Below are 20,786 nucleotides of genomic sequence, written 5' to 3'. Positions count from 1 at the left end.
GTAAGGTGTCCTTGCTTGCATGCAAATAAAGTGTTGATGACGTGGAGTTGGTGGCTGCACATTTATTGGTCATAAAAGGGCAGGATTTAGGGAGGAGGTGTTGTATATTTGCTGCTTCGTGGCAGTGGCAGAATTTTGGGACAACTGAACAAGGCTGGGGCTGCTGGGAGCTGAGGCTTTGTACTGGGAATGTGTCAGAGAAGCAATACTGGAAGATCTCAGTTTCCATCCGGGGAAAGTGAATTCCCCACCCCAGACCCACAGACAGCAGACCCCCATTGCAAACCATCTGCACACAGCTGTGCATGTGTAGAGAGGAAGTCTTGCTTCAACTTCTACAACTTAGGGCACTCCATTGCCAATTGCTCTACCACTGTTATGAGCCCAGTGCAGCAGGGCTCAGCAGCCCTGGTGGGACCAAGACCCCAGGGATCATCAAGCACGAATGAGAGTGGGGAGCACGCACACACTGGGACTGCTGTCGTACTTTTATGTCTGAGAAATGTCTGTCCTGGAGTGCCATCTCGTGGCTGTGGTTCCAAAAATGTATTTCTGTGCATAGGGGAAGGTTGGAAATAAGCGTTGCCAAAAGGATGCCCCGAGGCTTGCTAGGAAATTTTGCATGGAAGGAAGGAGGAGATGGTCCTAGCTGAAAAATACGTCAACCCTCCTTATGAGCATTGAAAGCTCAACGCTTTCTGCTACGAAATAAAAAGAGAAATGTGGTAAAACTGCTGGAAAGGAGCTGGGGGTTTCTCAGAGTGCTGCTGTCCCTGCAGATGCCTGATGTGAAGAAGATCTGGTTGTAGGAAGTCCACCCGTCCGACCAGAAGCTCTGCAGCAGAGCAGAATCTGGGTTGGGTGGGTGCAGAATCTCAGCTAGGGGGAAAATCCCAGCACGCCCCTCCTCACGTTTTACATCAGACTGGGAATGAGAATAAATAAAGAAATAATCTTTCAGCACTCCTTTCTGAATGAAACTGCAAACCAGAGATTGCTGGCACGTTGCACAGTGATCACGCCGACCCTTTAGGAGATGAGACATCGAGTAGAACAGATGTGGGATACAAAACGGATGCGTCGACACTGCATGAGAAGCTGTGATTTTAATGTAGGCAGAAACATCAAAAAAAGCCAACTGAAACAGAGAAGTTGGAACAAAATGTTTTTGTCAGAAGAAAACCTGCTGGCATTAGAGAGAACAGCATAATGATCTGTTTCTGTTTCTCCCCTTCAGAAGTGCCTATGGAAATCTGCACGTTTTCGAAAACCAGAAGTGCCTTTTACAATGCAGAGCCAAGCTGTCAGGAAACGTCAGCCCTCATTACTCTGTGCTCCATTTGCAGCAACAGAAGTGACAATAAAAGCTACAAGGTCACAGAGATTGGTCCCGAAGGGCGTTCGTGCACCAGATAACCCACAAGTCGAATGTTTGTTTGCATTAAAAGTCCCCCCCTGCCCTTCTCAGAGCTCAGCTGGTCCACCAGAACCCCTGTGGGCACTGAGCCACGGCCCTTCCTTGGCAGCTGTACAGCTGCATCCCAGCCTCATCCCTCTCTTTCCAAATCCCTGCACCCACTGGCTTGGTCCCATCCATCATTGTCCACCCTGCTGTGCCACCAGCACAGACCAGGGAACTGAATCTGCAGAGGGAACATTGATAATGCGCTGAGAAGAGCAGGGAGATGAGGCTAGCTCTGCCCCTGGGAAGCTGGGTGGCACCAGAGAAAGCATTTCTTGTATTTTTTCCCCTTTTTGCCTCTCAGTAAATGGGGAAAATCTCCATGCATGGGGGAGCTGCGCTCTGATGCTGTGGTCAGGAAAGATGAATGTCAAACAGATGAGCATCGAGTAATAAAAAGCAGACCAAGGGGCAGGGGAGAGAGATAAGAAAGATGGTATTTATTTGAACAGCCACGGGAAATCAAAGATTGAAAAATGTCTAGAAAAAAAAAAGAAATAAATAAATAAAAGCAGCAGCACATTTGGTTTAAAATGAAATAAAATAAAAACAACAACAAAACAGCTTGCGGATGTTGCATGCCTTATCCAGCCCACCCCACCTGACAGCGCTCAGCTCTGCCATGGAAACAAGCATCACTTTTTGGCCTTGTCTCGAGGGTAACCCCCATTGGTCTTATTGAGAGACTCCATGCTGTCGTTGCCCGTCACCACACTGTTGAGTATCCTCTCCACCTCCCCGGGCAGAATTTGCTTCTCTTCATTCTCTGTCTCCCTGTGGTAGAAATAGTTAAAGTTTGAGACGATGACGGGGACGGGCAGAGCGATGGTCAGCACTCCTGCAATAGCGCACAGGGTGCCCACGATCTTCCCACCCAAGGTGGTGGGGCACATGTCTCCATAGCCAACGGTGGTCATCGTGACCACGGCCCACCAGAAGCCGTCGGGGATGCTGGAGAAATGGGACTGCGGCTCGTCCACTTCTGCAAAATAGATGGCGCTGGAGAAGAGGATGACGCCGATGAAGAGGAAGAAGATGAGCAAGCCCAGCTCCCGCATGCTGGCCTTGAGGGTCTGCCCCAGGATCTGCAGCCCCTTGGAGTGCCGGGACAGCTTGAAGATCCGGAAGACCCGCACCAAGCGGATGATCCGCAGGATGGCCAAGGACATGTTCTGCTGCCCGTTGAGTTCGCTCTGCTGGATCAGCTCAGTGGTGAGCGTCACGAAGTAGGGGATGATGGACACGATGTCAATGATGTTCATGATGTTCTTGAAGAACTCGGTCTTGCTCGGGCAAACGATGAATCGGACGAACAGCTCGAAGGAGAACCAGATGATGCAGGCAGTCTCTATGACAAAGAAAGGGTCTGTGAAGGTGCTGTGGGCCAGCAAGGTGTCCGTCGTATTCCTAGAAAGCTCCTGGGTGGACTTATACTCCCTTTCCTCTCTGAACTCTGGCAAGGTCTCCATGCAGAAGATGATGATGGAGATGACAATGACCAGGACAGAGACCAAAGCTACACCTCTGGCCGCGCTGGAGCTTTCGGGGTACTCAAAGAGCAGCCAGAATTGCCTATGAAAGTCATTGGTTGGTAAGAGGGTCTCAGGGTCCTTGATAAACCCTTCATCCTCCCTGAACTGGTCCATGGCTTCGTCACCCAGCTCATAGAAGGTGATTTCATCAGCAAAGACATCTATGGGTACGTTGGCCGGACGCCGGATTTTCCCACCGGATTGGTAATAGTACAAGATCCCATCAAAACTGGGCCTGTTCCTATCGAAGAAATATTCATTCCTCATGGAGTCAAAGTACCGCATCCTCTTCTCTGGGTCACCGAGCAAGGTCTCCGGGAACTGGTTGAGGGTCTTGAGCCGCGTCTCAAACCTCAGCCCAGCGATGTTGATGATGACTCGCTGGTCCCCCTCCTCCATCCCCACCCGCTCCCCCACCAGGTGCTCGCTGAACTCAGCAGAGAACCTGGAGAAAATGGTCTCATTGTTGGCGTTTTCACTGTTGATGAGGATTCTCCAGTTGGAGAGGAGGTTGGCGCAGCTGGGATGGCCTTTCCGCGACTGGCTGGCAGGGCTGAGGTCGTTTGAATAACAGGGATCCTCCACGATCTGATCAGCGTTGTCAAAACTGACTAGTGCCACCTCCATCTCCTTCCAACTGGACACGTCCATCATACACTAATCAGATTAGCAGCATAAATCCCCGGGTCGAATGCCGGCAGCTTGCTTCTTTCCCACGCTATGAGAATCTGCAAGCAAACAGGGAGACAGATGAACTGTGCATGCGGCTCACTTTGCTTGACCGAAGGGAATGAATCAAACCTGAGGTCAGAAAGCCCCGAGTGTCTTAAAACACTCCTTAATTTCATCTGCATTGTAGTTCCAGTGTATTTTATCAGATCCTGTGGGCCCTGTTGGCACAGCTTCGTTGTCATCACTAAACCTCTCAATTTCTACAGCACTCAAGGACAGAAGGTCAAGCAGCAGCACCATGTGGGGAAGGATCCAGGTTTTGCCCATCCATCCCAAGCTTTGTTTGTTACAGCCTTGCTCCAGCTGGGAGTAAAACTGGTCAAACTGGAGGTGCTGGGTGACCTGGCATATGGGAATCAGTTCCCAAAGCAGAGGTCAGGAGAGGTTCTGAGCAGCGCCAACCATGAGGAAGGCAGGATGGGAGGAGAAGGAAGCATCTGTGAGCCTCGGAGAACTCCTCTGTTCTGCATGAGGAGGGGCATGAACTGGGACTCCTCGTATCGATCCAGCACTCGGGGTGGGTGGTGACCCAACTTGAGGTTAACAGAGAGAAATCCTGGGAATATTTACACCCAAAATGCATTCATCCTGGCCCCTCCACCCATTTATTTTCCCCTCCTTCCCCCCTTCAGCTCTCTCCCCTCCAAATGTGTTTTCCAGCCATACAGACGAGAGGTGCTGCTCCATTTTCCACATGCTCACTAATCACCAAGGACACACTGGCTTTCTTACCCAGCAAAGTTCAGCAAGAGGGACTGAAAAGCCCAAATGCCCTCAATTGCCAGGAATAGCAGTGCAATCCAGGCCACGTCCGCATGGGGACCAGTCCTGCACTGGGGCTGTGAGCACACAGTTGTGCCTGAACCACCTCACCAAGCCTGAGCCACTGGGACTCCAAATTGTTCCCCACGCTTCCCTTAGGACTGGACTCATCTGCCCAGGCTGGGACAAGCTGGAAAAACAAATCTGCTGGAGGACATGTTAGCATTCTAGTTAGCTACCAATCCTCCTTATGAGCATTGCAAGCTCAAAAGCAGAACTTCGTACAGGAGCCAGTGGTGTCCAGCTCTCTTTGCTTGAATGAAAAACACAGAGCAGGGCTGCTCGTAGGTATCTCCCTGCAGCTTTGCTTTTGTACCCATTTTCTTACATGGAGACACTGAGAGAGGGGCATTCAGGGCAAGGCAGCTGAAAATAGAGCTAGCAGAAGCAGCAATGTGTTTCAGACCTGGGGCAAAGATGAGCAGCCCCAGAACTGAGTCCTTGAGCCCAGGGATGGAGTTGGCCAGGGTTAAGGTGAACCCAAGGTGCTGCAGCTCTCCACGGGTTCAGCTCACACCCGAGGTTTCAGCAGCTCAAAGCTGCTGTGAGCGAGGCGAGATGCAGCTTTGGGGCAGCCCACATCTCTGTGTCCACACAGCATCCGCAGCCAGGCTGGGAGGAAGGATGCTGAGAGCAACCCAGCCTGAACAAGGCTCATTTGGAGGGAGAAAAAGGCACAGAGAAGACAAATGTGGAGAGCTGATCTCACATTCATGGCACCTCACCCCTGCTGCAGCCCAGGAGGGAACCTGTGCCCTCAGCATCCAAGCAACCTTAGGGCAGCTTTAGCTGATTGTGAAACTGCATCTGAAGTCAATACCGTGAGATGATCTTGGCTTTAGAAAGCATTAAGGGTGTTTAACTCCTAACAGCGTGCAAGAAGACTTCCAAGCCTTTGCTTCTTCAGCCTAAGACTTTGAGGAGGTTGTGATACTTCAGGATCTGTCTCTGCTCTGGAGCCCATGTGCAGATCACACTGTGCCCTGGCACCATCTCTCAGGGCAAAATGAAGGCAAAGAGCAGGAATGGCACTTCTTAGCTCCCTTCCATGCATTTTAGCCCCTTCTGCAGCCATCAGGGACCTGGACAGGCAAAGCAGGGCTGTGACCCTCATCTCAATGCCTTCAGACCCCCAAAGCATGCTGACATCTGCCTGTCCCCACACCCAGAGACCAGTGTCCCACCTGTCCCAGAGCCCAGAACACCTTTTCTGTCTCATTTTAAATTTAGACCAAATTAATGGCACTTCCCAAAGGCACAAAGCAATCTCTCCAAGCAAGAACAGAGCCACATGCTTTGCAACACGCGCTCCAGGCTCCAAAGAGAAAGTCGTCTCGTTTTTTCCTCCTAAATCACCTAACATCTGCTTCTCAGAATCTGATTAACTGATACGCTTCATCCAAAATCCCTGGCTGGGAAGGGGAAAAAAAAAAACACACACACAAAAAAACCCCCACCAAGACAGAGAAACTGCAAAAGGCAAAGGTCATTTGAGAGAGAGCTTGCATTTTCCCCATCAAACCCCAATGGCACGTGAGGAAATGGGGAGCGTTGTGTCCACCATCCCCTCTGCAACCACACACCAACATCCCCATACACACGTCCCCCAGCTCTGCTCCCATCCCCACTCAGACCTCACACACGTGGATAAGTGTCAGCGTTCTCTGAGGTCCCCATAGAGAAGCAGAGGTGCTGAACTGCCTCCCCCCGCCCCCTCCCCATCACCCCTCTGCTCCATGAGACGTGCGGTGATTTCTCCCATAGCCCCCCCTGCAGCATCACCTACAACTTACCCACGCAGGGCATGGAGGTGCCAGCGCTCTCTGCATCTGGAAGGAGAGTCGTTAAACACACATAGGGAGTGTAGAGGGAAAAAAAAAAAGAAAGAAAGAAAAAGGAAAAAAAAAAAACAAAAAAAACCCAAACACCAGCCATACCCTTGAAAGGTCCCGTTGGGATAAAGCAGGCAATGTCATTTAGAAGTCTCTCCTCTATTTGGTTCACTGTATAATTGGCAGCCCAGCACGCCAGGGATGGGCTTTGGCAGCATCCGATGTGGTTTGGAGCCTCGGCCCCACCGTTGCCTCGGGGAAAGGCACCTGCTCTGCCCTACAAAGCGCCGGGGGTCCATCGGGAAGGGGGAGCAGGGGGCACCCAGGCCCCCCACCTCCTTCCCCCAGCCGCTCGCCGGGGGAGGGACGGTCCCTTCTGCCGGATGCCACCTTTAATCCCCAATAATGCTCCGGATGGTGCAGCGGGGACAGGTCTGGTCGGTGACGTGGTGAGGTCTGAGCCGGTGCCCAGGAGGGAGGCAGAGAGGGGGACGGTGACCGAGCACCGCTGGCATCAGGACAGACATTTAGAGCAGGCGGTCAGGCTTGTTTAGCATTAATATACACCAACAGCATTAAAAAGAAGAGAGGGGGAAAGCCCGAGGGCTGGAGCATCCCCTTGTGCCCACCTACCTCTTGCCTGCAGCCATGGATGCAGTGGGCTCCTTTACAGGAGGCTGCAGTGCCACCGCCACGTGGGACACCCCGACCCCCCCGATGTGACAAGGAGCCAGCACAGCCCCACAAGGCACTGACAGGGACAACGCAGGGAGGGGACAAGCAGAGCCATCAGATTGCCACCCCGAGCAGTGAGAAAGGAACGACCCCGTGGGATGTCACCGTGAGTCACAGAAAGGAACTGAGATTTTTCTTCTCTTCTCCTGACCCCACCTCATCCTTGCTGGGTGACTCTGTGCAGGGCCACCTTCACACCAGTGAGCCCACATCTTCTTCTGCCCCACACCTCTGTGTTTGGACACATTCCTGCCCATGTGCCACAGCCTCAGCTCCTGTACAGCACTGCTCCCTTGTTCCCGTGGGACCCAATCACCTCCACCTCCCCCAGCTCTCTGGTCTGTCCTCAAAACCATTTTCCACCTGCGATGTTAACAAGCACATTAAAACACAGCATCCCATAGAAGAGCTCAGCACCCAGGGGTTGGGGCATCTTCAGCTGAAGTCTGGGCATCTACAGCCAGCAATGGAAACAGGCCATAGCATCTCACAGACTTCAGGGTTGGTTTGTCATGCTCCACATCCCCTTCTGCACCCCTGGAATCCCTCCACACTGGGGATCCATCAGCAGAAAGGAGTTTAACCAATCTGTGCTCAGTTGAGGGGACTTGGGATGTGTCAGCATTTCCCCACCCCCAGCCAGGTGCCCCCATCCTCCTCCCACGCCTCCGGCCCACTAATCCCACCAGCAGCAGCTCCTGGCATCTGCTGGGATTTATCCTTTAGGACAGTGTTGCTCCTGAGGGCGTCCTGCAGCCAGGGCAGGCGTCCAGAGAGCGTGGCTGCAGAGCTCTGCACACGCAGCTCTGCTGCAGGAGGGCAGGACAGACCTGCAGGGGGACTTTGCTGGACTGTTCCCAGCTTTTGAACAAAGTGATGCTTGCACAGACCTCTGCAAGCTGCTGTGCTCCGCTCTGCACCAGCCAGACTCAAGCTCCAGCTCACAGATCAAATTAGTGCAGTAATTAGCCCCTGCTAGTTTTCCTCATTTTTAGCGGAGCTAATTAGCTGGGGTGCAGCACTAATTGCAGCTCCTGAGTTGGGCTGGGCTGACTCTGTGGCATCTTCAGGACATATCAGGGTGACTTTTCCATATGCCTCAGCACTGTGTGATGTGCTCCTAAGTCAGAAGTGCCCCCAAGCCAGCACCAGGGCAAAATGTGGGGAAGGGAAGAACATGGGAGGCTTGGAATTGAGAACATGGAATTCACAGACAGGACAGCACAACACAAACCTTCACTCCTTGATGTTCTGACTCCAGCACTGAGGCTAATGAACCAACGATAATTAAAGGAGCTACAGAACACCCTGGCACCAGTGAACCTAAAGTCCCACCTGTGACACTCACGTGCACAGAGAAACCTTTGCTTTTAAAAGGAGAGGTTAAGATGAGCCCTGACATTTAAACCCTTTAATTAATTGCACCATCAAAGAAATGCTTGGGCTGAACTGGCAGCCACCAAATTCTGAGCCCCAGCCTCCTCTGTGCCTCAGTTTCCCCACCCACAACAGCACCACATGCTGCATAGCAGCCCCACATTGAAGCATGTGCAGGAAGAAGCTTGCAGGCTGGATTCCTGGTGCAGGATGCAAGCGTCCCTCACTGCCAGCATGCCCAGCCAGCCTCCCTCTGTACATCCCCCCCCTTCTGATTTTTCCATATATATATATAGGATATATATATGGAATATATATATAAACCAGATTACCAGAGGGCCCAGAACGTACAGTCCACACCATGAGACAGATGAAACCTTTCTGATACCCAGCCCAAATTAATCAGCTACGGATTAACCGGGTCAGGAAGCAATTTAATAACGAGCGGGGCTGAGCACAGCCATCCCTGCACGGAGGGAACCAAGTGCTCCCCATCACAGGTGCTCATTCAAAGCTGCTGCAAAGCCAGCCCGACAGCAGGAAAAGACAGATGGGGCAAAAATGAGCTCTGCAGCGAGGCAGGCTGCAATCACCTGGGTCTGATCCAAGCCCTCCCCACCTTCCCCACACCCAGCATGGGAGTTTTTAGCCTGATTCATAAGAATAGGAAAGGGTTTAAGGGGCGTTCAGCAGGAGGCACGCCTCGGCGCCTCGCGGCGCTGCTGAATGGGCTGATGGAGGTAACGCGATCGAGGAGAGTCGATGGCGAATCGATGGGAAAGTTTCCCCCATCTGCCCCAAAGTGCTGCTGGTTTGGCCAAGCCTGAGGTGCAGCACTGCGACCTCCTCCTGTTCCTAGGGATGGAGCAGCGTCCTGAGCCCACTGCCATCAGCACTAACCCTCCTGGGAGGCTGCGGCCGAAGCCAAAAGTGGATGGATGGTATAAATGGAAAGCAATAGGAAGCCACTAAGTGGGTCACGCTGATACCTGCATCGATCCCGAGCTTTGCAGCAGTGGCAGCAGGAGGAGGAGGGGCAGGGGTTGGGGTCGTTTGGGTTGGCAGCACCGCGTGCTTTGCCAGAGAGCAGTGCAGCTGACCCAGGGCGGTCATCCCAGCCCTGCAGTCCCATCCAGGGAAGGACATCGTAATTCGGATGCAGCAAGAACAGAATTAAGGTTTAAATGGACTGAGATTGTCAATGGGACCCTGTGGCTCCTGACGCTCCCAGCACACCCTCAGCATCCCAGAGCAATCCTCTGATTCTCCAGCTTTTCTCCAAGGACAAACTCAACTTAGTCACCATCACCCCAAAACCACCCAAAAGGAGAACAGCGAACCCCCCAAACCCACCTAATAACCCCTCCTCCTCCCTCCCTCCCCACCCCAGCCTTTTAACCCACTGCAAAGAGGAAGGGAGCAACAAACCCAGCTTCTGCATCATCTTCATCCTGCCCCAGGCTCCTGGTCCTACTGCCTCCTCTGCCTCTCCCAGCTCCTGGCTGTGGGATGCTCATACCCGTCCTGCACTGGGCAGAAAGGCGATGCCAGTGCCCACGTGAGCCCGGTGGGACTCCTTGCCCTCATTCTCCTTGTGCCTGAAATGGGATTTTGCTCCCTTGCTGGGTTCTGCTTACTCCCAGCCTGCCATCTCTGTGGCTGCCAATGCGTGCTTTTGCTTTCTGAGCAAGGGTGAGGAAGGAGCAGCACTAAGAAGAACATGGGGGGAAGCCCAAATGTGCCCCTTTCTTCCCCCCTCCTCCCCCCTTCCCCCCCCAATGCTGCTCAGGGGGCTGTTTTGCCAAATGCAGTTGGGGCAGTGCTGCTTTGACATAGGCTGCATCCATTTACCCCTGCTTGGACCCTCCCATGCTCCCACCACCAGCACAGCTCTGGTTTGGCATCCCTCAGCCATGGTTCCCATTGAGTAGGCACTTCCTCATACATGGGAGAGTCCTGACTCTGCTCCAGTGCATGAAAAACCCCTCCATTACTGGGAACCCACATTTGCTTTTGGCTCCTAATCTGCTGAAGCTCTGCATCCCTTTGTGCTTTTCAGTTGGATTTCTTGCCGTTTGTTTTACCCACTCTCCCATGGATCAGGCAGTGGGGTCACCTTGCCAGTATCTGGACATGGACAAAAACAGCCCCATCCCAGTGCAGAACAGAGGCTGTAGGATGTGGCTCCTGGGTCCATCCCAAGGACAGTGAGCATCCCCTATTGCCTTCCATGCAGGCTTCCGAGCTGCTGCTGCCCCAAACCCCTGCCTGCAGACACAACCACTATTTGTGGCTTTTGGAAAACCAGCCCTGGGAAAATCTCCCTTCAGTTTGTAGGGAAAAGGGGATGTCAGAGTGATAAGCAGCCTTTGGGATCCTGTGCCAAATCAGAGCTGGCTTTTGCCTAGGAGCAATTTCTCAATCTCCTTCCCATGACCTTTGGAAAAGCAAACAGCCAAACCCAGCACTGTTCCCTGATGTGGCCACCAAGTCCTGGGAGCCCATCACAGTGAGGGCTGAACTCCATCTCCCACGTGGAGTGGGAATCACCCACTGGACACAGACTGCAGCAGTTCACTTTGATTTTTGGCAATCTGACATGGGAAGGAGATCAGATCTTAGGGAGATTTTTGTTGAGAAAGCCGAGAAGAAAAACAGACACAAAGTGTAGGAAAGCCCCCACATCTGACGTGTCAGGAGATGCCCAAAGAAAAATACATCCCTGCAAGCTGGGGTGATGCTCCATCCCACCAACCTGAGACCACATCCACCAGAATCAGAAGCTCTATCGACTCAAAATTACACAAATCCTTCCCAAATTCTCTGCATCACTGGGTAAACGCTGCACAACCCCACGTGGCTCACTGGAATCCTCATGCTTGGTCACTCAGAGTCTTCTAAAGCATCCCTTTATTTCTAGGCAAGATCAAGCCAAGATAAAAACATCCCATTCTCTCGCTCTCCTTACTGCAGAGTGAATCTGATGAAATCTGCTCCGCATTTAATCCATCCTGCCCCTTTTTCAGGTTAAACCAACTGCCTGGCAGCAATAGAGCTCAGCCTGCCAGAAATACCAGTGAATTATTTTGCCCCACTCCTTACGGTTCAGCGCGAGCAAACTGCATGCAACGAATATTTCCTCATGCCTTCAGTGCTTCTTTCTGCAATAAAGCAGATTGCAACAGCCGATCATTTTCTAATGGAAGACTTGCAAAGCATTCAAAGCCATTAAAAAGATCACAGCCAAGAGTAACTACTTTATTTAAGTCCTGGAAAAGGAGCAAAGGCTGTAAATGCAGAAAGCACAGAGCGTATCTGCTTGGGCTCAGGCAGGAACCCAAGAGCATCCAGAACTCCTGTATCAGCACAGCTGGTGAACAGCCATGAGCCAAGCACCGTTTTAACAGGAGATAAACGGGAACCTTGTCAACCAGGTGGTTCCTCCCCATCCTACTGGGGATGAAATGACATTAAGAGTGGCTTAATAGAAGCGGGAACATCCCACAGGTGTTGGGCTCTGTTGTATTTTCACGGCATCGTTAACACCACACAAAATTTTACCGGTGGAATAAAGGTAATTAACAGCACTCACTCACCTGCAGCCAGGATCAGGCAGCCGAAATGACAGCTCTTCTTCCAGCAGTAGGAGATCCTTTGGGTGGGTACGGATGTGTTGGTGTCTGCACGGCTCTGACAAGCAGGTAAGGATTAGAAAGAGTTTGTCTCAGGAAAGACTCAGATTCAGAAATCCTATACCCTCGTGAAACCCTATCTTGCCTTGCTGTCCTTGGTTTTAAAGGAAACATAGGGAAGAAACACGGCGCTGCAAGCAGAGCTGTGCTGACTGCACTGACGCAACTCCGGGGTGCAAAGAAACCAAAACTCTTCTGCAACCAACCCTGAGAGGGGAGCAGCCCTGAAAGGAGAGCACCCACGAGCTCAGCACCCAAAGGACAGCTTCAGAATGCGAGAGCAGAGCTGCCCCCACCACGGCTCCATGGACATCAAACACACAGCATAAGGGAATCCCCTCACCTTTTCCCAAGGGATGCCAGGTGAATATACTGAGGACCAGTCGACTCGTGGCACTTCCACATCTGGGGGCCTTTCAGAGGGGTTCCCAGGAGGTGTTGAACATTTCTCACTGCAAGAAAACACAGAAATCAGTCACACACTGAGCTCTGAGTGGCAGCATCCAGCAGCAGTGGGGAGGAGGTGAGGCAACCCAGGGTCACAGAAGGGTGTCCCCATTAGGAAGAGCCCACCTTGTTCCCTGAACCACCAAGGAAGACCAAGGAAATAGGAGCTGCTCAGATGGAGTCCCTCCAACACTGCTGCATGGTGTCTTGGTCACTACCATTGAAATATGCCTCCAAGTGCTTCTGACTCCCTAGAATACATGGGGTGGGTTGTGCCTCTCTCTTGTACAACATGCGGAGAGGAGGATGGCAGGAAGGCACACATTGGATTCCCAGCAGGATAACCATGACTTTGCTGAGATGAATTGGGTCTTCTCCACCTCCCCTTGCTGCATTCAGCTGATGTGCTTCCTGTTATCAAACATCACCCCCAGTCCTGCAGTAACCACGACTGGCAAGAGGTGGAAGCTCCATTGCTCACCCAAGTCATCAGCTTGGCCATTCCTCTTTCACCAGGCAGACCCAAAGCATTTAGGCACCATCCAAAGCAAAGCATGCCTGGTGCCCCTAGGAGGCATTCCCACCTCACAGGTACTTCCCAGAGGTTATAATTACAGCGCAGTAATGGGGGGAATCACATTAATTACTTGCTCAGCTGAATGGTGATAACGAAGGCACGGTGCCGGGCGAGGGACATATCAAGAATCATGTTAGCATGGCAAGTGGCACAGGAACACCCAGAAAGGGTGATGCTCTGCAGAAAGGCCTGAAGTTGTTACAAGAACGTTGGGAGACTTGATACAAAAGGCCAGCTTATTAATAGCTAATAGGCAAATAAATTATGTACCCACTCAGGTGGATTGTGTTTCTCCCTCCTTCCTGCACTCTGCTGTCTCCATCACCACCTTGGTTTCTGTCCCACATGGTTCTTTCTTCTTTATTTTCACGCTTTGTGTGACACAAGGACTGACTCGTATTTGCTCAAAACTTCAAAGCTCAGACCAGCTTCTCCCAAGGTTTTGGTCGCCCGCACCTTTCCAAACCACAATGGGTATCACCAACCCTGCTGACATCCCCTGTATCAGACATCCCCAACACCCCAGGGCTGCTCCTGCTCGTGGGGACCCACTGAGTCCCTGGAAACACCAAGCCTGAAAGAAGAGCTCTGGGCAGCAAAACAAAAGCTTTCTTTGGACCTGTTTTCAGAACGCAGCCCAGCCTGCTTGCCATCTGCCCAGCACCAGCAGGAGCAGCCTGAGTCCATCCGTGCCTGCAGCCAAGTGCCAACAGCTCTGCACCCTGCACGCTCCAATGGGCCTCTGGCAGGCAGTAAGGTGAGGGCAAGGCTAGGCAACGGTGCAGGGGAAGAAAAGGGGCACACACCTTTGTCACAGATCCTAGCATCCCCAGAACCCCAAGCAGGATGTTGGAAAGCTTAGCCAAAAGTAGTTAAAGCAGGTTTGCTTTGTGTTGCCTGCTGTCCCCTTCCGGTTTGTGTGCAGCGTGCTGCTGCCTGTCTGATGGTGCAATTACTATCATTCCTCCTCCCTTCTTGAGCTGGGAACATAAAATCATAGAATCACAGATCATCCCCAGTTGGAATGGACCCAAACAGATCACTGAGTTCAACCCCCAGCTCCACACAGCACCACCCAGCCCCAAACCCTATGGCTCAGAGTGATGTCAAAACACTCCTTGAGCTCTGGGAGTTCATTGCTGTGCCCTCTGCCCTCAGGCAAGATGGATGCTCCTATAGAAGAACCTTTCACTAGAGGATCGAGCTCCCACCAACACATCACTGTGCATTGCAGCCTTCCTGGTGGCAACACAAAGCCACGTTCCTTGGGTAAGGCAAGGAACTGGGCCATATCCATAGCAAATTCCATCCCCAGTCTGGGGTGAGGAGCATTCAGAGCAGAGCTGGGAGCAGAGCGCAGTCCCTGTCCCAGCTCCTCACCCCCAGGACGGCACCACCCAGCACTGAGCCCAATGCTGTCCCTTCTCTAATATTTCCTGATCGCTTTCTCTGCCCGCTCTGATCTCAGAGGCCACGCTATGCTATCCCTCTGCCTGGGCAGCATTTGGCAATCTGATCACCGCCTCCTCCTCACTAATCACCCCAGATCCTGCTCTGACCCCGATGATGTTCCACCCTCTGGTTCTTCATTGCCCAATTTGACACTGCTCCATCCGCAGCCAAGCTCCTGTTCGCCGCCTGTTACCTTCTCCTTGTGTTTGCATAACCCCAACTCACGTCACAGCAGCTCCCAGCCACCAAAATCCAGCTATTCTGTATCAGTAATGGGAAACTCTCAGCACTGCCTCTGACCTGAGCACACATCTCTTCCTCCCTGGGGAGAGAGCATCTTCTCACTGCTACCCACAAAGGAGGAGGACATGGCAGCATCCATCTCCAGCCCTCAGCAAACCCCCACGTCTCCCTTCCCCATGGAGGCACCATTGCTGGACTGTTTTGTGCTGAACAAAGGCCAAGGAATCAGCAGCAAAGGGAGAAGTTTCACTTACTTTGTTTCTACTGCTGGACCAGAGCAGGGATGTTGATGTGATCGTCTCATCCATGGGAAATTTTAGAACCTCATAAGCAAAGGAGAAGGAAGTAGTTTCTTTTCAGAAAATCAGGAGACCCAGCTGGAAAAATCAAAGGCAATGGTGGTGAAAAGGGAGGTGGTAAAGCAATCGGTGGCCCTGCAAACAGAGGAGAGATGGAGGAGCATGGGGAAAAGTCTGGACTGAAGTTGCATTGTGTAGCCTCAAAACACCATCCAAGCAAAACTTATAAATGGGGAAACTGAGCCACAGAGCTGCAAAATCAGCACTTTGCAGAGAGCAAGAGAGTTGCAGGCCTGCTCCCTCCACCCCTCTGCCAACAAACAGACAGCAAACTGGAGGAGCAGTTCCCCACTGGGGTCACTGCTGCTACCATCAGTCAGCTCCCAGAAGCAGAAAAGGCAACAAATACATCCTACCACCTCCCAGTGCTGGAGAAGTGACATAAAAATATGTATTCATATCTGTATCTGTTTTGCAAGGGGAAAAGCAAGGAACTTCAGCAAAGCCCACCTTCAGACCCCAAAAGCCAAAGCAGCACAGGGGCTTGGGCATCGATGGGTCATTCATTGGAGATCTATACCTGCCTGGCTTGCCCTCTTCAGTTTGGATAGTTACCGGCTTTGCACTGTTGTTAGGGAAGGAATCACGCAGTGCTGAGGGCTGCTGGCACTTTGCATGGCTTTATCCCCCCCTTAAAGGGGAATTCGCGCCCCTGCTGGAGGAGCTTTAGCAAAAAGCAAAGAGAAACGGATCAATCTCTCTTACATCCAGAATGAAATCCAACAGTGCCCCTCTCTGGGGGATGGAAATACAGCAGCTTAGCCCAAAACGGTTCATTTTCACAGCGTTGCTTCTCTAAGGGAAAAGAGAACACATTTTCTCTACCTGCACATAAATAGAGAGATGAAAGGAAATGCAAACGCATGCATCTCCTATAGGTGAAAGCACAGAGGGACAGGTATTGAAGCTGTTTGCTATAGCTCACCATACAGCCTGAGAACTCCCTTATGTGCCAGGCTTGTTTCTTGCTTGTGAATGAGATGCTAAGGATGTGGGCTAAATGCAGAGCTCAGAACACAGCAGGCCATGCCATACACCTGGATCCTTGCCGTGGGGAGGAAGAGAAGGGTGGAAATACAGGAAAGGAGCCCTCCTCTACCAAACCTGTTGGCTTCAAACCACCCAGGGAATCAGACATCAGCTCTCATGAGAGCTGTTTCGTGTTCTGGACACCAAATCTGTATACATTCTACTGAAAATCATTCATCCTAATGGAGGGCAGCCAGGTGGTACCATACCTGTGGTGCTGCTGACACTGGAAAGCCCCATTCCCCCTCTCCCAGCCCATCCCTCTCACCTGATGCAGAAGCACTCACAGAACTGCTGCCTTCAGAATGGAACAGGCTCAGCAGAGGGCTCCCACAGCCCAAAACCTGCTTACAAGACATCCACAAGAGATCCTCACCATAGGAGATGGACAGATGACCTGTCACACCATGCACCATCAGCTTCCTCCAGTGCCTCATGCAGCCAAGAAGTGATGGGAGAAGACCCATCAGGCAAAGCAACAGCATCTTTGCTCTCATTCATCTGATTCTTTGCCTCTTATCCTCTAAACTCGAATTTAAAAAGCAGCAGTGAATCAGCAGCAAGGATAAACCTCAGACCAGGGGTGCTTCTGGAAGTTGAGAGGTGCAAGCGCCTTCTGCAAAACTCACTTTCCCTAGGGCTTAAAAGAAACTGCTACAAAACAAGTCTGCAAAACTGGCTGCTGGGAAGCAGAACAAGCCCCAAACCCCCACCTCCAACCCAGATAATTCAGCCCCTCTCTGCTGCCCTCACCACGGAGCATCTGGAGCCGTAACCACCAGCCCCAGAGCTGGCCCCAAGCTGCTTTCCTTCTTCCCAAGTCTCTTTTCAAACCTCAGGCAGGTGGAGCTGCTCACCAGATTATTGGCCTCATTTCTCGTGTGCCTGAATAACCCACAGCCTTCAAACCACGTGAAGCCCCTGTTTTCCTGCTGACTGGGAGCAGATGCACTGGCTAGGCTGAAAATCTGGGTGAAAATCTAGGAAATGGGCAGGGGATGGGGAGGAAAAAGTGTTAATGTGGAGCACCTGTGGTGCTGGGTGTTCTGTTAGAGCCCAGCTCTGATGCTGGTTGCAGCATCTTCCCTCCCCTTCCCCTGCTAAGGGTGAAAGTGAGCACTGATGGTAGCAGAGCATCACTGCCTTGTTCCCATCCCTGTGTTCTTCTATGGGCAGCCAAGGTTGGCAATGGAACCCGGGGCAGCTGAGCCCCATCAAGCTGCAAGATGTGCTTCCCCTGTACACATCCCAGCTGGCAGTTGGCACCTGGCACACTGAGAGCCTGAGGAGGGGCTGATTTGGGGTTCCAGAGCCTGGTCTGGGGGTGTTGGAGCCCATTGAAATCCCACGTTGGTTTGCAGCTGCCTCCAGTTTGGACACACGGGCAGGGATGGGCCTCAGTGCAGTGAGAAAGGCAAAATAACAACTGCTGTTCTGGGCCCAGCAATGACTAATTCTCCTCAGGGAGCAAGGAGATAATTATGGGTCTTTCCCAAGGAAAGGATAGCCCTTAATTACGAGGCTGGGTAAGCCCTCAGTGTAACCTGAATTTCTCTCCTGCTCCCATCATCTCCTCATATCCCCAGCTGTTAAATAGGAACGGTCTCTCATTCACACCCCACGATCCTGCCCTCGCTGGGATAACTCTGTGAGATTCATTACGTAAAATCACTTGAGCACTTTCCTGATTATGGCTGAATAACAGCATAGAGGATCCCTGGTGCTGGTATGTGGCCACTCATCCACAAGCAAGGAAGCACAGCCTTTCTCACCTGCAAAACCCTGAAGCTTCCTCTGTTTGCAGACTGATAACACAGAGCATCAGGCTGGGTGTGCAACTGCTGCTGCTCCAACACGGGGCACCCAAGTGTTCACTGCTCATTTCCCCCTGGGGAAAATGCAAGGAAACACCCTCCCAGGAAAGGCTGAAAGCAACTGATGGTGATGCAGAGCAAGGCTGGTCCCTAGAACACTGCAGAGTGGCTGTGGCAGGCTTGGGGAAACTGAGGCACAGAGGCACTGCTGCTGAGCCCAGTGCCAAAAGGATGGGAACGCAGCAGATAGGAGGAATCCCACACTCTGCATCTCCTTGGCTGCCTGTTCCCCTCGTGCTGCTCTGCCAAAGGACCTGGGGAGATGGAAGCTGTGGAACCCAAGTTTAATTTTGCTCTCACTGGGGATGCAGAAGGCAGCAGAGCCACAAATCAAATGGCCCAGAGGCAGCTGTGGAGCACTGCACGCCTCCCACTGCGAGCAGATAAAATGCAACAGCCTGGAAAGCCAGAGAGGGCTGCATCCTCCTGCAGTGCAAATCAGCATTGCCAAGAGCCAGGGATGTCCTGCCCTTTGCAAGCTGCTGCAGCCTGCATGGCTCACTGGCCAAGCATGCTCCTGCCTTGCTTGGTTATCAGCTTTGCAAATTATGATGTTTTGCAAATACAACTCCTTTTAGAGCAGACAAGGAGATTGGCATCGTCTGCCCCATTGCCATCTGTAGCCCTGCGTGGGTTATTCCCTTCTGGGTGGCATCCAGATCAAGTAGCTCTGGGTGTTGGGGGAAATCCTGCCAGGGACAGGCGGGCCAAAGGGGATTTTCCAACTGCATTTCACAATTGAGATTTTTCAGCTCTCTTATTTTTGCCTCAAATTAATCCTTTGTGCCCTGGGGAAAAGTGTCTTGCAGGAGGTTGAGTTTTGCTTTCTGTGAGTATCTTTGGGGCTGCACCACCCCAATAAATTACTCACGACAAACAACAAGAATACGGAGGGATTCTCAGTGTGTCCCCCATTTGCTGGAAACCATGGATGTGTGGAAAAACACTGCCTTGCAAGCCATGCAGGCTGGGCTACACGATGGCCCAGTGCCAGGCATGCCCAAAGCAGTGGCAGCTCAGGTGAATCCCAAAGCAGTGACAGCTCAGGGGGATGCAGAGCCTCCTAAATGTTCCTCCTTCCCCTAGGAAGAGGCTCAGTGCTGAGCCTGGAGCTGTGCCTTACACCATACTTGGAGTCCTGCAGCACCAGTGCACCTGGAAAACTCCAACATGCCCACAGCAGCACCCAAATCCAGGGGCATTTCCTGCTGGCCAGCTGTGCCAAGCAAGACCTGTAAGGGGAAAGAAGCATCTTGCACCAACGCCGGCTCCCTCTCACCATGCCCCACGCATGGGCTCAACCCCAAGACCCCCTTTTCCCTCCCCACATCCTCCAGCACTTTGCTCAGCACATCCTCTTCCAACCGGAGGAATCCTCTCTGCAAAACCCGAAATGCGCGGCCAAGATAAAAGCGAGGCTGTGAATAATTCATGCCTCAATCTTTTTTACCACCGTCTGCTGTAAATATTTAAAGAGCACCAAGATGTCTAGAGCTGAACTTCGGGAGGGTGAAGGGGAGCCTGCAGAGCGCTGCTGCGTGCTTTGCCAGGAGGAGGTGGGAAGGGGACAGAGGGGACGTTTCCTTGGCTTGGTGTGCAGCAGGGACAAGGGAGCCCCAGGGGGAAAAAAATGGATTTACATCAGACAGCAAATATCCAAGCCTTTCTGTGCAACCACAAAAGGGCAGTTTGGAAAAGATGATAGGAAATAGGGGATTTTGGGGGATAAATGCTCAGCTTTCAGCGCTTTCCCCCCTTCTTCTCCCCTGCTGCCCCCTGGCTCAAAACCTCCGAATTTTACATGAATTTATAATGGCCACAAAATCAACAAGCAAATCTCCTCTTGCAGCTTGCAGCTCCCTGCACTCCACCTGGAAAACAAGAAAACAACCTCTGGCACTGAAATAACACACAGCCCTGTGCCATCTGCAGGCTTCCCATGCAGCACTCAGCCTGGAAGTGAAGCAAAGCCTTCGGGGGGTATTTAGGGTGAGGGTCCACATGTCCACCTGGGAGCACTGCACGAAGTGGGGATGCTCTCAACAACCCAAACCCCACTCAGTTTACTTCATGTGCAGGGCAGTGGTTCCCTGGGAAGCCTCCATGTGCCCAAACACTTCTTCTTGCTTTGGTAATTTGCAGCTTTGCAAGGGTGGTTTTAAATGTCCTGGGTACCCTTCGTTCTTGCACGTCTCCCTGCACGTATGAGGATGTGCACTGCAAAGCTCTGATCTGGCCACAGATCCCCATCATCCTTCTTCTAAGACAACTTCAGGGCTGGAAACAGCTCTCCTCTCTTTGGGTGCAATTTGGGGGTTGTTTTAGAATCAGAGTTTGGGACAGCAGAAAAAAATGCAATTTGGAGGTTGGAACAAGTGTTGCTCTGAGCCGAGTGGTTCCCTTCATTGAAGCCTTTTACGAGATTTATCCTGACCAATTTAACATCTGGACACTTTTTTTTTTTTTCCCTAGAAAAAGTGACATTTTGTTTTACAAATTCCCAATGGGATGCTTAGAAAACTTCACGTCTTTTTCCTCATCCCCATTCCCAAGCCAAGATATTAATCAAAACGTTGTGTTTTCCACAACAACAAAAGCAGAAAAGGAAAAAAAGAAGAGGC

At 51.9% G+C, this 20,786-nt stretch overlaps 2 protein-coding genes and 1 long non-coding RNA gene across 5 annotated transcripts in view; 1 reads left to right on the top strand and 2 right to left on the bottom strand.

The window, feature by feature from the left end:
• KCTD20 (potassium channel tetramerization domain containing 20) overlaps positions 1-20,786 on the top strand; it is a 130,722-nt gene that overhangs the window by 3,309 nt on the left and 106,627 nt on the right. The window lies entirely within an intron of this gene.
• KCNA10 (potassium voltage-gated channel subfamily A member 10) lies at positions 1,334-10,148 on the bottom strand. Its single transcript, XM_052698453.1, has 2 exons — positions 9,921-10,148; positions 1,334-3,722 (listed from the first exon to the last, which is right to left on the bottom strand). The coding sequence occupies exon 2, from the start codon at positions 3,646-3,648 to the stop codon at positions 2,098-2,100; it is 1,551 nt and encodes a 516-aa protein (XP_052554413.1). The 5' UTR covers positions 3,649-3,722; positions 9,921-10,148; the 3' UTR covers positions 1,334-2,097.
• On the bottom strand, positions 10,862-17,325 carry LOC128088201 (uncharacterized). Of its 3 annotated transcripts, none has more exons than XR_008210179.1 (6): positions 17,149-17,325; positions 15,158-15,280; positions 13,479-13,664; positions 12,528-12,632; positions 12,089-12,182; positions 10,862-11,653 (listed from the first exon to the last, which is right to left on the bottom strand). It is a non-coding gene; the product is annotated as an uncharacterized LOC128088201 (long non-coding RNA). The 3 variants fall into 3 exon arrangements; XR_008210181.1 differs by lacking the exon at positions 17,149-17,325 and adding an exon at positions 16,560-17,067; XR_008210180.1 differs by lacking the exon at positions 13,479-13,664.

The sequence above is a fragment of the Tympanuchus pallidicinctus genome, unplaced genomic scaffold, assembly GCF_026119805.1.
Source record: "Tympanuchus pallidicinctus isolate F22 unplaced genomic scaffold, pur_lepc_1.0 scaffold32, whole genome shotgun sequence".
Lineage (NCBI taxonomy): Eukaryota > Metazoa > Chordata > Aves > Galliformes > Phasianidae > Tympanuchus > Tympanuchus pallidicinctus.
This window is presented reverse-complemented; position numbering and strand designations above follow the sequence as displayed.

Bases quoted from the DNA above. Each gene is read 5' to 3' on its own strand.
- KCNA10 (XM_052698453.1), bottom strand. From the start codon at position 3,648: ATGATGGACGTGTCCAGTTGGAAGGAGATGGAGGTGGCACTAGTCAGT.